The sequence below is a fragment of the Hyperolius riggenbachi genome, chromosome 1 (genome assembly GCF_040937935.1).
Source record: "Hyperolius riggenbachi isolate aHypRig1 chromosome 1, aHypRig1.pri, whole genome shotgun sequence".
Taxonomy (NCBI): Eukaryota; Metazoa; Chordata; class Amphibia; order Anura; family Hyperoliidae; genus Hyperolius; species Hyperolius riggenbachi.
The window spans coordinates 222,350,808-222,363,770 of record NC_090646.1 but is presented as its reverse complement, the minus strand read 5'-3'; the positions used below and the strand labels follow the sequence as shown (position 1 = coordinate 222,363,770).

Genomic DNA, 12,963 nt, shown 5'->3' with positions numbered 1-12,963 from the left:
CTATACTGTTCTCTGGACCTCGCTGCTGCCCAGGACCCCCCTGCCCATCGCAACTGTGCTCCTCTTCATGCACGAGCGCAGCCATGCCTACGCAGTAGCACAGAGCCACTAGTGCACAAGCAGCTCCAGCTTGCTGCACAGCCGAGGCCATATTTGTGCTAGTGCTTAAAGAGACACTTAAGTCTATGACAAAAAAAGTTTTACTCGCCTGGGGCTTCTACCAGCCCCCTGCAGCTGTCCCGCGCCCTCGTAGTCTCGATCAGATCTTCCTGTCCCCTGCCGTCAGGTACTTTCACTTCGCCGGCAGGCCTGACCACGCGAAGCCTTCTATGCGTTCCCGTCCGCAATAGCGTCCTGCGCCTGTGAGGCTTGGAGTGCATTATGCTGGACCAGACTTCATCTGGTGTGTTTGCATACTTGCCATATCATTTGGCCACTTCTCATTTTGCCAGATCCCATAAAGGAACAAGTTTAACCATGTCATGCATTCAATTTTGACTATGCCTTCCTTAGCTGTTCCCTCTCTACCTGTGACAGTGTCAGTGGAATAGAATACTAGGTGAATTCTAGACTCTTGTCACCAGAACATGAGTTGAAGATAAACCTCCCAATGGGGTGACTGCTTCTGTGTCTAATCTCAAAGTTCAACGGCAGAAAAAAGTAAGGCCTTGTGTCATGATCGCTGCTGCAGCAGGTATTGCTGGAAGTAGTAGTGCTGCAGCTCAGGCAGTTCTGATCTTTTTCCATGCAAGCTGCATAGCTTTGTCTGCCTTTCCCTGCTGTCAGCTTGTGACTGATTATCATTCACCTGTGTGGGAATCTGCATGTCTGCTCCCATTGGATGACCTCAGTATAAAGATCTGCTTCCTGCAGGACTCCTCGGGTTATCAAAGCTTCAGTTTAAGCTTGTCTTGCTGTTGCTTCAGCCCCAGAGCGTGTTTCTTGTTCTAAAGATACTTTGCTGGTCTTGCATCATATATTGGTTCATTGCCAATATATATGCATACCAGCACGTTTATTATTTTCCTTGTATTCGTGTTACGTTGATACATCCGTGTCGCTGATGTATACGTACACGAACTGTTTATATCCTGTGTTCAGTTAGTCAGCTTTCCAGCACGTTTTGGTAGGTTGCGCGTATCGTGATCACCCGTGCTGAGTTAGGTTTCCTGCTCCTGGTTCTGTTTGTGGATTGCGTTCATCTCTGCGAAGAGATAACGAATCCTTCTGAATCCTGTTCTGTTACCGTTTGTGGATTGCGTTCATCTCTGCGAAGAGATAGCGAATGCATCTGAGTCCTGTTCCCTGTATTGCTCCAGTCCTAGTCAGTGTTCCTGCTTATGTCATATATCGGTTCATTGCCGATATATACATATGTTAGTCAGACGTTACAAATAGTTTCATTGATAGCTGTAATTGTAATACGCTAGGAAAACATACTTGTTGTATATTTGTCTGTGTTACGTTCATCTATCTCGATCCTGCTATTTCCTGACTATCCTGTCCTGTCTTTGTGAGGCACGCCATCGCTGCAAACGCATTGGCTGCCTCATTCCAGTCTGTCTTGTTGTGGACGCTTGCTGTCACTTAGTAGCGGCTAGCTAGCAAGCGTTCATTCTGTCTACCTGTCCTGATCTCCTCAGTTCTGGTTTATGCGCTCAGCGCTACTTTGCGATGAGACGTTATAGCGAAAGTATTGTTTGTGGCTGTCGGATCTGCACCGGCTCTGTGCGCCACAATCTCCTATTGGAGTCAGTCCTCCCCTCCACTATACTAGGGATAGCCTGTTTCCTTGTGCTAGTGTGTGTACCTCCTTCACGTCAGCTCATGCGTTGCATGCTGACTGTGGAGAATACACCACCAAGCCTTACACCTTGCTCTAACTCTTCCTCACTATTTTTCCTTGCGTTCTACCCATAACCTGAAAAACAAATGTACCGGTATTTACATTTAGAATTTAGAAATGTAACTGCTGTCTCTGTTCCCACTTCACTAGGAAGTGCCAAATCTCTCCAACAGGAACCCAGATGGCAATAAATAACACCCTTTTTGGAGAGTGGGGAAAGGTTACATCCCATGCTTTGAGTTGTTTTTTTTTTCATTCTTAACTCTCATTGGCTGTTCTTTGGAACTACCCGAGTTCATATTAAATCAATGGATGTTGAAAGGACAGGAAGCGAGGACAAAGCTGAACAAAGTTCTAAACTTTGTTCAGAAGATCTGACACAACAAAACTATTTCTTCCTGAAAATGGGCTTTATTTTCTCTTCTGGTCAAGCTACACACATGCATTAACATCATGTTTTACCAACACATGGGATAAAATATAATGCTAATACAATGAAAATCCAGAATTGCCTGATAACAATAACAATAACGATGGTGATGAAACTGGGATGTGGCCTGACTACACGTGTGTCATATCCAACCAGGACTCTTACAAATATTCTATTTAACAAAGGTGCCACTGATTCGGCCCTGATAAGGGGTGTGTCCAAATGGCAACAAGCACAATGTTGACAAAAGGGGTATGAGCTTGGCTGGCATCACTATAATAGATTTTCAGGACACCAGAATCCCTCATCACATAACTATAAGCAATGACTAAAGCCATCCCAAAGAATAGTATGTAGCCTGTTATTTACCGCCATTTTCCTAAAGGTTCCCAGTAAATTCAGTTATTCGTCAGCTCTTAGTACCCAGGTAACCTTGTGAAAGAACGCAGGCTATTGCCCTTTACATTCATTAGCTTTCATGAGAGAAAATTCTGTAATATTCCAGAGAACACTGAAATCCTGTGCTTCCCTCTCCTGCCAGTACAGTCATGCTAAGTATCTCCCAGCAATCCACTCATGGTAATTATCAGGAAGTCCCCTGCTGCGATAGTCTTCAGGAGACCATGTTATTCATATTTCTCTAATCATCGGCACTCTCTTAGAAGCCTTTTACCTACCTACCTTTATATAATGCTGGGAGATACTTGACAATAACAGAGAGAAAGGGAACATTGCTGGATGTCACAGAAAATAGTCCTGCACACCTTCACATTCCAATGACTGAATCATTAGCTCAGATAGCACAATATTTGTTTTATACCCAGCGATAAACTATAGCATACAACCCTTAATCCAACCTCCCCTTTCACTGGAATGTGATCCAGGAGCAAGCTGTCATTCACATTGCTTAGCACTGGGTATAATAGACAGTGCAAATAAAGCCCAGCTACAATGACATTTACTTGTGCCTTTGCTGCTCACATTGCAAAAGGACCTTGAGGCTAGGGATTCCCTTTGCAGGAAGCCTTTGCTTTTGTCCTTTTAGCTGAAACCCAGAAAATGACTCTTCATCCATCTTTGGCTATTCCTGTTACATACACAGCCTGTCTGTGCTGATAACAGCGGGAATATCAGAAACTATTTCCTGCTTTTATTCTGCACATAAGCCTGCGTATAATAATAGCTGTACCAATATATAAGCAGATATCCTGAAGGTGCTACATAAAAATGTCATTGCAAATCAACCAGACTACAGAAAAAAATATTTCCACTGTTGAAGAAATGCAGAGAGGAATGCATCACCTGATGCGGGTCTGCTGTATGTGGATACCGCCTGGGACCCCCCTCTGATGACACATGTATGCAGTACGTATGCTATTTGACAAGTCAAGGCATGTAACCATATGTCCTAATTGTGTCATGCAAACAGGCTAGATAAGGCCAGGACACTATCTGTATGGGGTTTGCATGTTCTCCCTGTGTTTGTGTGGGTTTACCCCAGCCACTCAAGTTTCCACCCATATACCAATAAGTAAACTGGCCCATAAATTGCCATAAATTGCCACCCTATGACTTATCACACATTTTGATTTTTTTCTGGCTGATTCAATGACTTTGATCAAAACAGCGGTTTAGTACCCCAAATATGTCCATTCAAATTTTGCTGGATTTAAGGTACCCACTAATGGTACAATTTTTAGTGAGGCATCGCCCAAGTGATCAGATAAATGCGATCTGAAATAAAATGATGTAATACATCAATTTTTTCGCCATCAATGAACCAATCTGTACTTCCTATCCATCTCAAGGGATTATAAAAACAGTTTACCCGATCGACTGAATTGTTGTCGAACGATCACCTTTAGAATCATTTGCAGTGGATTTGGGACATCAACAAGGTTGACCGCTTTGTTTGACTAAAATTTTACCATTTGTGGGCACCTTCAAATCAGTTTCGATTGATTGGGGTGTGATGGAAAACCGCTGTCAATCAGATGAGAGACGGGCAAAGGGGACCAACTACATTCATCAGTTCAACACTATCGATTGGATTGATTCTCGATTATTTTTCTGCTGATAATAATAATTGCTTCTACCTAATTATCAATTTTAATCCAAAAAGTGATTGATCATGTGCCATGTATGGCTACCATAAAACAACATACAGCTGTTAGATAGTGAGCTCCTGTGATTAGCATGTGTGAAAGGAGTTAACACTCAATAAATGCATCATCATCATAATTATAATAAACACTTCACTCTCTTACATAATATGTACTGCACTCAGGTATGGCAGAACATTGGCAGTTAGTGTGCCCATATATCTAGCAATTTGGCTGTACAATCAACCATTCGATTCGATAAAATGAACATGTGAGTTCCAGTATGCCCAATTGATGCAAATCGGCCAACATCATGCAGAATCGACCAACTTAGTGGATCGAGCAGGATGGAAGATATTGGTCGATTGCACATGAATTGGCTATTGTTCACATATCATTTGATTGATACTAAATCGATTTTTGTGGCACAACATTGGTCAGATCAATTAGTTAGGGTGAATTGCATACGATATCGCTTGTAGTCTGTGGGCCACTAGTCGATTGACTTCCCATCAACCACCCTAAAGTTGAAAGGTGTCCAAAAAAGTCGACTGAATCACAATCGCTAGATGTATGTCTGGCTTTAGAGTCTTAAGATGGCCACTTATGATACTAGTTGCCAAACGTTTACAAATGATTCTTCATATGAATGATTGGAAATGATCGCTTGGGACCGCTAATGGACAAAAAAATCTCCTAACCAATCTGATCATACTAAGGAAATCTGATACAGATTAATGAAATTGGATACAATGTAATGAATCAATCATTAACCTGATTGGATTGGTTGGAGATTTTGCGTCCATAAAGACTCATGTACACGGTACAATTTTCTGTCAGATCAGATCTATTAGATGGATTTATTAAATAATTTCCAGCCGGTCCAATCGGATTGCACTAGATTTTGCAATAGATTTTGGGTACTTATCAAAGCAAAATCTATCGCAAAATTGATCTGAAACAAAGAAGACGTCTACACACGATGCAATTTCTTATTAGATCTATCTCATGGATCCGTCTAGCTGATGGAAAATTGTACCGTGTACATAACATTAAAGGTCTTTAGAGGCTTTAGAGGTCCCAAATGATAATTTCTGATCGTTCCAATTGTATCGTTAGTGGTCACTTTAACTTAATCTTAGTTTTCTGATTCTCTATGGCTGTACATGTAGATAAGCATATAAGTATCACTGGCATTTTCCCCCGTGGATCTGACGCACCAGGTGAGGAATGCCCCCCACAATACAGCACTAGGTAGTAGTAGTAGGATAGGCTTACTTTCCGAGCTCCTCGAATAGCTGGTACTCATCCGTGAACCTGGTGCAGGTAGTAGTAGAAGCCATGCCGCCGCCTCCTCCCCCCGCTTTCCTCCTCGGGTGGTGCAGGGTCGGGGTGCTGGGGGATGCGCAGCAGCGCAGCAACAGACAGGAGAAGCGGCAGCGGTGGCGGCTGAAGCCCAAGCTCCGAGGTCGCAGGGCAGTTCCTAACCTGAGCCTGCTGCTGGTGGAGGAGAGGATGCCTGGCTTGCCCTCCTCCCTTCTCCTCCTCCTCTCCACCTCTTCGTACGCAGCAGGGTCGCCTCCCACGGTCACTGGCCGCCCTCTCTTATCACTTTTACAATGTAGCTCTTTCCTTGTGCTACTTTCACTTCTGTGCTGTGACTCCGGGGGAAGCCTCCGCAGAGATGCTGGACGGCTGACACATAACAGAGCCGCTGGAGCAGGTTACAAAGTAGACGAGGCGACAAACTTGGACTGCAGATATAAGAAAAGGCCACGGACTTAGCAGATTCCACAACAGGTCCTGTTTGTATTGGGAAGCTGTCCTCCTCCTCGCTAATAGAAAACGCAGTTCACTCTGCTGGAAATAATCCCACTGCAACCTGTACCGTCAGCTGGTAATGACAAGCCAGGGAAAGGAGCTCAGGGTTATATTATATGGGTTAGATGTTGCTCGGTGTGCAGGAGAGTGTGCTATCTCTCGCCCTCCCTCCTCTGCTTTGCGGATCACACCTCCCTCTAGCGACGCAGCAGCTGCATATCCCTCCATAGAGGGGATGGCAAGCATAACAATAACTGTGCTCTGGGTTTTCCTTTACCCCACTGCTTGCATGCAAACTGCCCAGACACCTGCTGTCACTGTCACATGCTTACAGGAAACCTGCTTATGCTCTACTTTCGCTACTGTTCTGATTACACAGCGTGCAGCTAACAATTAGGAAACCAGATGTGCAGTCACTTTCAATTTAGGTTACACTACATTACATAAAATCGTGCTCTCTGCTTTTTTGCACTCTATTACAGTATGTGGAAGAGGTGTGAAAAAGCAAGCTGCGTGTGACACTGTTGCTAGTGTTGCTAGTTGAAGATACTATTATATATATATATACACACACAGTGGGATTCGAAAGTTTAGGCAACCTTGTTAATCGTCATGATTTTCCTGTATAAATCGAATCGTTGGCTGTTACGATTAAAAATGTCAGTTAAATATATCATGTAGGAGACCCACACAGTGGTATTTAATAAGTGACATTAGGTTTATTGGATTTACAGAAAGTGCGCAATAACTGTTTTAATAAAATTAGGCAGGTGCATAAATTTGGGCACTGTTGTCATTTTATTGATTCCAAAACCTTTAGAACTAATTATTGGAACTCCAATTGGCTTGGTAAGCTCAGTGACCCCTGACCTACACACACAGGCGAATCTAATTATGAGAAAGAGTATTTAAGGGGGTCAATTGTAAGTTTCCCTCCTTTTTAATTTTCTCTGAAGAGTAGCAACATGGTGGTCTCAAAAGAACTCTCAAATGACCTGAAGACAAAGATTGTTCACCATCATGGTTTAGGGGAAGGATACAGAAAGCTGTTTCAGAGATTTCAGTTGTCTGTTTCCACAGTTAGGAACATATTGAGGAAATGGAAGACCACAGGCTCAGTTCAAGTTAAGGCTCGAAGTGGCAGGCCAAGAAAAATGTCGTATAGACAGAAACGATGAATGGTGAGAACAGTCAGAGTCATCTCACAGACCAGCTGTAATAGATTGCGGAAAAGCCGCCGCGCGGACTGGCAGCGAGGTGGCTGGTTCCGCATTCGGCTCAGCGGTTTGTACGCGGCGGCATGCGTCTGATGTGGCTGGGCCTTCTAGTGCACACAGATTGAGGAATGCGCGCGGAGAGGCGAAACCTTTATGACAAACGGAGAGGAATCAGCTGACCAGGTCGGTCAGCTGATCTCAGAGCGGGCGGCTATTGGTTGATCAGCGCTGGGTGGCGGCAGGGAGCGCTGCTCTATATATAGTTATTGCTGGTCAGTCTCAAGTTGTCTGCCGTTGCGAACACTTACGTGAAAGCACTCAGACCATAGTCAGATCCCACAGTGTGTTAGAACCAGGAGGACCTGGGAATTCACACTGAGCCAGATTACTACTGTGTTATACTTCAGACTAGTTCCAGGGTGTTGAGACCACGGACCTCACACCCAAGACTAGGGACACTGTGTTACTATTGTGTTATACTTCAGACTAGTTCCAGGGTGTTGAGACCACGGACCTCACACCCAAGACTAGGGACACTGTGTTACTACTGTGTTATACTTCAGACTAGTTCCAGGGTGTTGAGACCACGGACCTCACACCCAAGACTAGGGACACTGTGTTACTATTGTGTTATACTTCAGACTAGTTCCAGGGTGTCGAGACCACGGACCTCACACCCAAGACTAGGCCTTATTTGTTACCTGTTATGACCATTTGCTCTGTTGACCTCGCTCTTGCTTTCTGATTCGGTACCTCAGCACATCTGCCTTCCTGTTGCCAAACTCTGCCTGTCCCCAGTTACTGAATCAGTCTACTGTCTCTGTACTTTATCTGCCCGAGTGTTGCCGACCTAGCCTGCCCGACCTTGCGAGCCATCACTCTCTCTAGAGAGATAGGCCTTTCTGCTATTCAGCCTGGGGCTCCATCCCCTTGGAAGTCTCAGGCTGCTGGAAGGTCTTCATACTTCCCAGAGGGAGGTATTCCTCATACTGCCAAGGGCCGCCTGCTCCTCGGGTGGTCCTACTCAAAGTCATTACTGTTGCACCAAACACTCACACTATATAGGTGTCCAGAGGTTAGTCCTATCTGTATTATTGGTGATTCTGCAGGTCATCAATAATCAGGTATACATCTGTATTCTTGGTGATTCTGCAGATCACCAATAATCAGATTCTCTCTGTGTGCTGATACAGATCGTTACACCAGCACCAAAGACCTACAACATCATCTTGCTGCAGATGGAGTCACTGTGCATCGTTCAACCATTCGGCGCACTTTACACAAGGAGATGCTGTATGGGAGAGTGATGCAAAAGCCTTTTCTCCGCACACAGCACAAACAGAGCTGCTTGAGGTATGGACAAGCCAGCTTCATTTTGAAATAAGGTACTGTGAGCTGATGTAACTAAAATTGAGTTATTTGGCCAAAACGAGGGGGGTTATGCATGGAGGAAAAAGAACACAGAATTCCAAGAAAAACACCTGCTACCTACAGTAAAATATGGTGGTGGTTCCATCATGCTGTGGGGCTGTGTGGCCAGTGCAGGGACTGGGAATCTTGTCAAAGTTGACGGACGCATGGATTCCACTCAGTATCAGCAGATTCTGGAGACCAATGTCCAGGAATCAGTGAGAAAGCTGAAGCTGCGCCAGGGCTGGATCTTTCAACAAGACAGAGACTCTAAACACTGCTCAAAATCCACTAAGGCATTCATGCAAAGGAACAAGCACAATGTTCTGGAATGGCCATCTCAGTCCCCAGACCTGAATATAATTGAAAATCTGTGGTGTGAGTTAAAGAGAGCTGCCCATGCTCGGAAGCCATCAAACCTGAATGAACTAGATGTTTTGTAAAGAGGAATGGTCCAAAATACCTTCAAGCAGAATCCACACTCTCATTGGAACCTACAGGAAGCATGTAGAGGCTGTAATTTCTGCAAAAGGAGGATCTACTAAATATTGATTTCATTTCTTTTTTGTGGTGCCCAAATTTATGCACTTGTCTAATTTTGTTTAAACAATTATTGCACACTTTCTGTAAATCCAATAAACCTCAGTTCACTTCTCAAATATCACTGTGTGTGTCTCCTATATGATATATTTAACTGATATTTTTTGTCTTAAAGAGGAGCTGTTAGGTATAAGGTTTAAGAGACAAAAAACACATATATCAGTAGCTAAATACTGGCTGTACTTACATTACATATGCATTTCACTGTCCACGTTTGGATTTCACAGAATTTTTATATAGTATATGCAGAGATTGATGCTCCTGACATTTCATGGTAGCTTCCATCTTTGACTGTCTTGTCTGAAGCCAATTGTGATGTCATATCCTCCCTTACCCTGCTTCCTGATTAATTATTCATTAGCCCTCCCAAGTCCCAGCCCTCAGACACTCCTACCAGTCTCTGGTCTTATGCTCGGTACACAAGATGCGTTTTCCTGCTCGATCCGCGGGTCGATCGGGATCGATTCGATTATTTCCAACATGCCCAATTCGGATTTCGAACGTTCCTGCTGTCGATTTGCATGTTAATTATGCCAAATCGACGGCAGGAACGATCGAAATCCGAATCGAGCATGTTGGAAATAATCAAATCGATCCTGATCCGAGGATCGTGGGGGAAAACGCATCGTGTGTATCAGACATAATGGGGGCATATTGTCTGTCACTCAGCGGAGAGCGGTCATGTCAGTGGGGGGGGATTGCGTGCTGTCAGTTGGGGTGCCAGGAGCCGTGCGAGCGATTGCATTGTCATTCGCGGGGGGGGGGGGGGTGCGGGTGTCATTCAATTTGCGGGCGTTTGCGATGTCGGTCGTTTTGCGGGCGATTGCGATGCCGGTCGTTTTGCTTGCGATTGTGATGATTGCAAAGTCAGTCATTTTGCGGCCAAGATTGCGAAGTCAGTCGTTTTGCTTGCGATTGCGGTGTCGGTCGTTTTGCTTATGATTGCGATGTCGGTTGTTTTGCATGCGATTGCAAAGTCAGTCGTTTTGCGGCCGATTGCGAAGTCAGTCATTTTGCTTGCGATTGCGATGTCGGTCGTTTTGCGGCCGATTGCGAAGTCAGTCATTTTGCTTGCGATTGCGATGTCGGTCGTTTTGCGGCCGATTGTGATGTCGGTCATTTTGCTTGCGATGTCGGTAGTTTTGCGGGCCATTGCGATGTCGGTCATTTTACTTGCGATTGCGATGTTGGTAATTTTGATTGCAATTGCAAAGTCAGTCCTTTTGCGGATGATTACGAAGTCAGTCGTTTTGCTTGCGATTGCGATGACGGTTGTTTTGCTTGCAATTGCGATGTCAGTCGTTTTGCTTGCGATTGCGATGTCGGTCGCTTTGCGGGTGATTGCGGGATGGGGGAGGGGTTTGCGTGGGGTGCCACCGATCGCGGCTGTCACTCGCGCGGGGGGGGGGGGTAAATGCCGCCGATCGCGGCTGTCACTCGTGGCGGTGGTGGTGGGAGGGTGCCGCCGATCGCGGCTGTCACTAGGGTCACTAGGGGGGCGGTGTGTGCCGCCGATCGCGGCTGTCACTCTCAGGGGGGGGGGAAGGGTTTGTTGCCGATCGCTGCTGTCACTCCCGGGGGGGGGGGGATTTGTGCCGCCGATCGCGGCTGTCACTCGTGGTGTCTGGATGGGGATGGAAGGAGAGAGGGAGCAGCCAATGAGGCTGCAGCAGGTGATTAGGGCGGGACAGGGAAATGAAGGGGTGATGCAGGGAGGGCAGTAAAGAGGAAAAAAACCTTCCCATCATGCTCTGCAGGCTGCCTGCGACCTTCTCAGTCTTATGCGGCTTCCTTAAACAGCCTGGAGGTAAGGAAGGCTGCTATTCAGCCAACAATAAAGTATGAGAGCTTTTTAACTTCAGTATTTCCATTTGGCTTCCTTCCACACTGTTTAACACTGGGGAACATAGATTAAAATTAGTTGTTTTTCCCTGACAGTTAAGGTGGCCATACACTGGTCGATTTGCCATCAGATTCGACCAACAGACAGATCCCTATCTGATCGAATCTGATCAGAGAGGGATCGTATGGCTACCTTTACTGCAAACAGATTGTGAACCGATTTCAGCCTGAAACCGTTCACAATCTGTTGTGGTGGTGCTGCTGCTGCTGCTGCCGCTCCCCCCCCCCCCCCCCCCCCCGCCGCATACATTACCTGCTCCGCCGGCGTGACTCCCGGGTCTCTCTCCGCTCTTCTCCGTCTCCGCTCTGGTCTCCGGCTCCAGCATGCTTCACTTCTTCCTGCCCGGCAGGAAGTTTAAACAGTAGAGCGCCCTCTACTGTTTAAACTTCCTGCCCGGCAGGAATAAGTGAAGGCATGCCGGACACCAGAGCGGAGAAGAGCGGAGACGAGCGGGGGCAGTCGCGCCGGCGGAGCAGGTAATGTATGCGGGCTCTATTGCATCGGTCGTCGGGCACTCGAACGCCGCTAGCGATGCACTCTTCACCCGCGGGCGATCGACTGTAATTTTCCGCACGGCGCGATCGACGGGATCGGACGACATGAATCGAAATTCGGCATGTAACGCGAACGATTGGCAGCAGATTCGATCCCAGTGATCGAATCTGCTGTCGAAACGGCGGTAAATCGGGCCAGTGTATGGCCAGCTTTACTCTTTAAAGAAAACCTGTAACATCAAAAAGTTCCCCTGGGGGTACTCACCTCGGGAGGGGGAAGCCTCAGGGTCCCAATGAGGCTTCCCACGCCATCCTCTGTCCCTCGGGGGTCTCGCTGCAGCCCTCCGAACAGCCGCGATGTGAATATTTACCTTCCCGGCTCCAGCGCAGGCGCTGTGGCGGCTCTCGGCTCCGAAATAGGCGGAAATACCCAATCGCCGTCAGGTCTGCTCTACTGTGCAGGCGCAAGTCTCCGGCGCTTGCGCAGTAGAGCGGACCCGACTGAGATCGGGTATTTCCATCTACTTCGGGGCTGAAAGCTGCAACAGCACCCCCGCTGGAGCCTGGAAAGGTAAATATTGAACAAGATGATGAATGTGTCGGGCCGCTGTTCGAAGGGCTGCAGCGAGACCCCCGTGGGACAGAGGATGGCGTGGGAAGCCTCATTGGGACCCTGAGGCTTCCACCTCCCGAAGTGAGTACCCCCAGGGGAACTTTTTGATGTTACAGTGTCTCTTTAACAACCAATGATTTATACAGGAAAATCATGACGATTAACAAGGTTGCCCAAACTTTTGCATCCCACTATATATATATACAGTGGTGTGAAAAACTATTTGCCCCCTTCCTAATTTCTTATTCTTTTGCATGTTTGTCACACTTAAATGTTTCTGCTCATCAAAAACCGTTAACTATTAGTCAAAGATAACATAATTGAACACAAAATGCAGTTTTAAATGATGGTTTTTATTATTTAGTAAGAAAAAAAAACACAAAACCTACATGGAGCTGTGTGAAAAAGAAATTGCCCCCTGAACCTAATAACTGGTTGGGCCACCCTTAGCAGCAATAACTGCAATCAAGCGTTTGCGATAACTTGCAACAAGTCTTTTACAGCGCTCTGGAGGAATTTTGGCCCAC

At 46.2% G+C, this 12,963-nt stretch overlaps 1 protein-coding gene across 15 annotated transcripts in view; it reads right to left on the bottom strand.

Annotated features, from left to right (window-relative positions):
- Nucleotides 1-6,362, bottom strand: part of CAMK2D (calcium/calmodulin dependent protein kinase II delta) — a 330,923-nt gene extending 324,561 nt beyond the window's left edge. For 13 of the 15 annotated variants that reach the window (XM_068280781.1, XM_068280836.1, XM_068280817.1 and 10 more), the window contains exon 1: nucleotides 5,657-6,362. In XM_068280781.1, the coding sequence (XP_068136882.1) occupies nucleotides 5,657-5,721 (65 nt within the window). In that variant the 5' untranslated portion in view covers nucleotides 5,722-6,362. The remainder of the gene's footprint in view (nucleotides 1-5,656) is intronic. The other 2 variants (XM_068280868.1, XM_068280888.1) reach the window with 1 other exon arrangement.
- Between the last annotated feature and the right edge of the window lie 6,601 nt (nucleotides 6,363-12,963).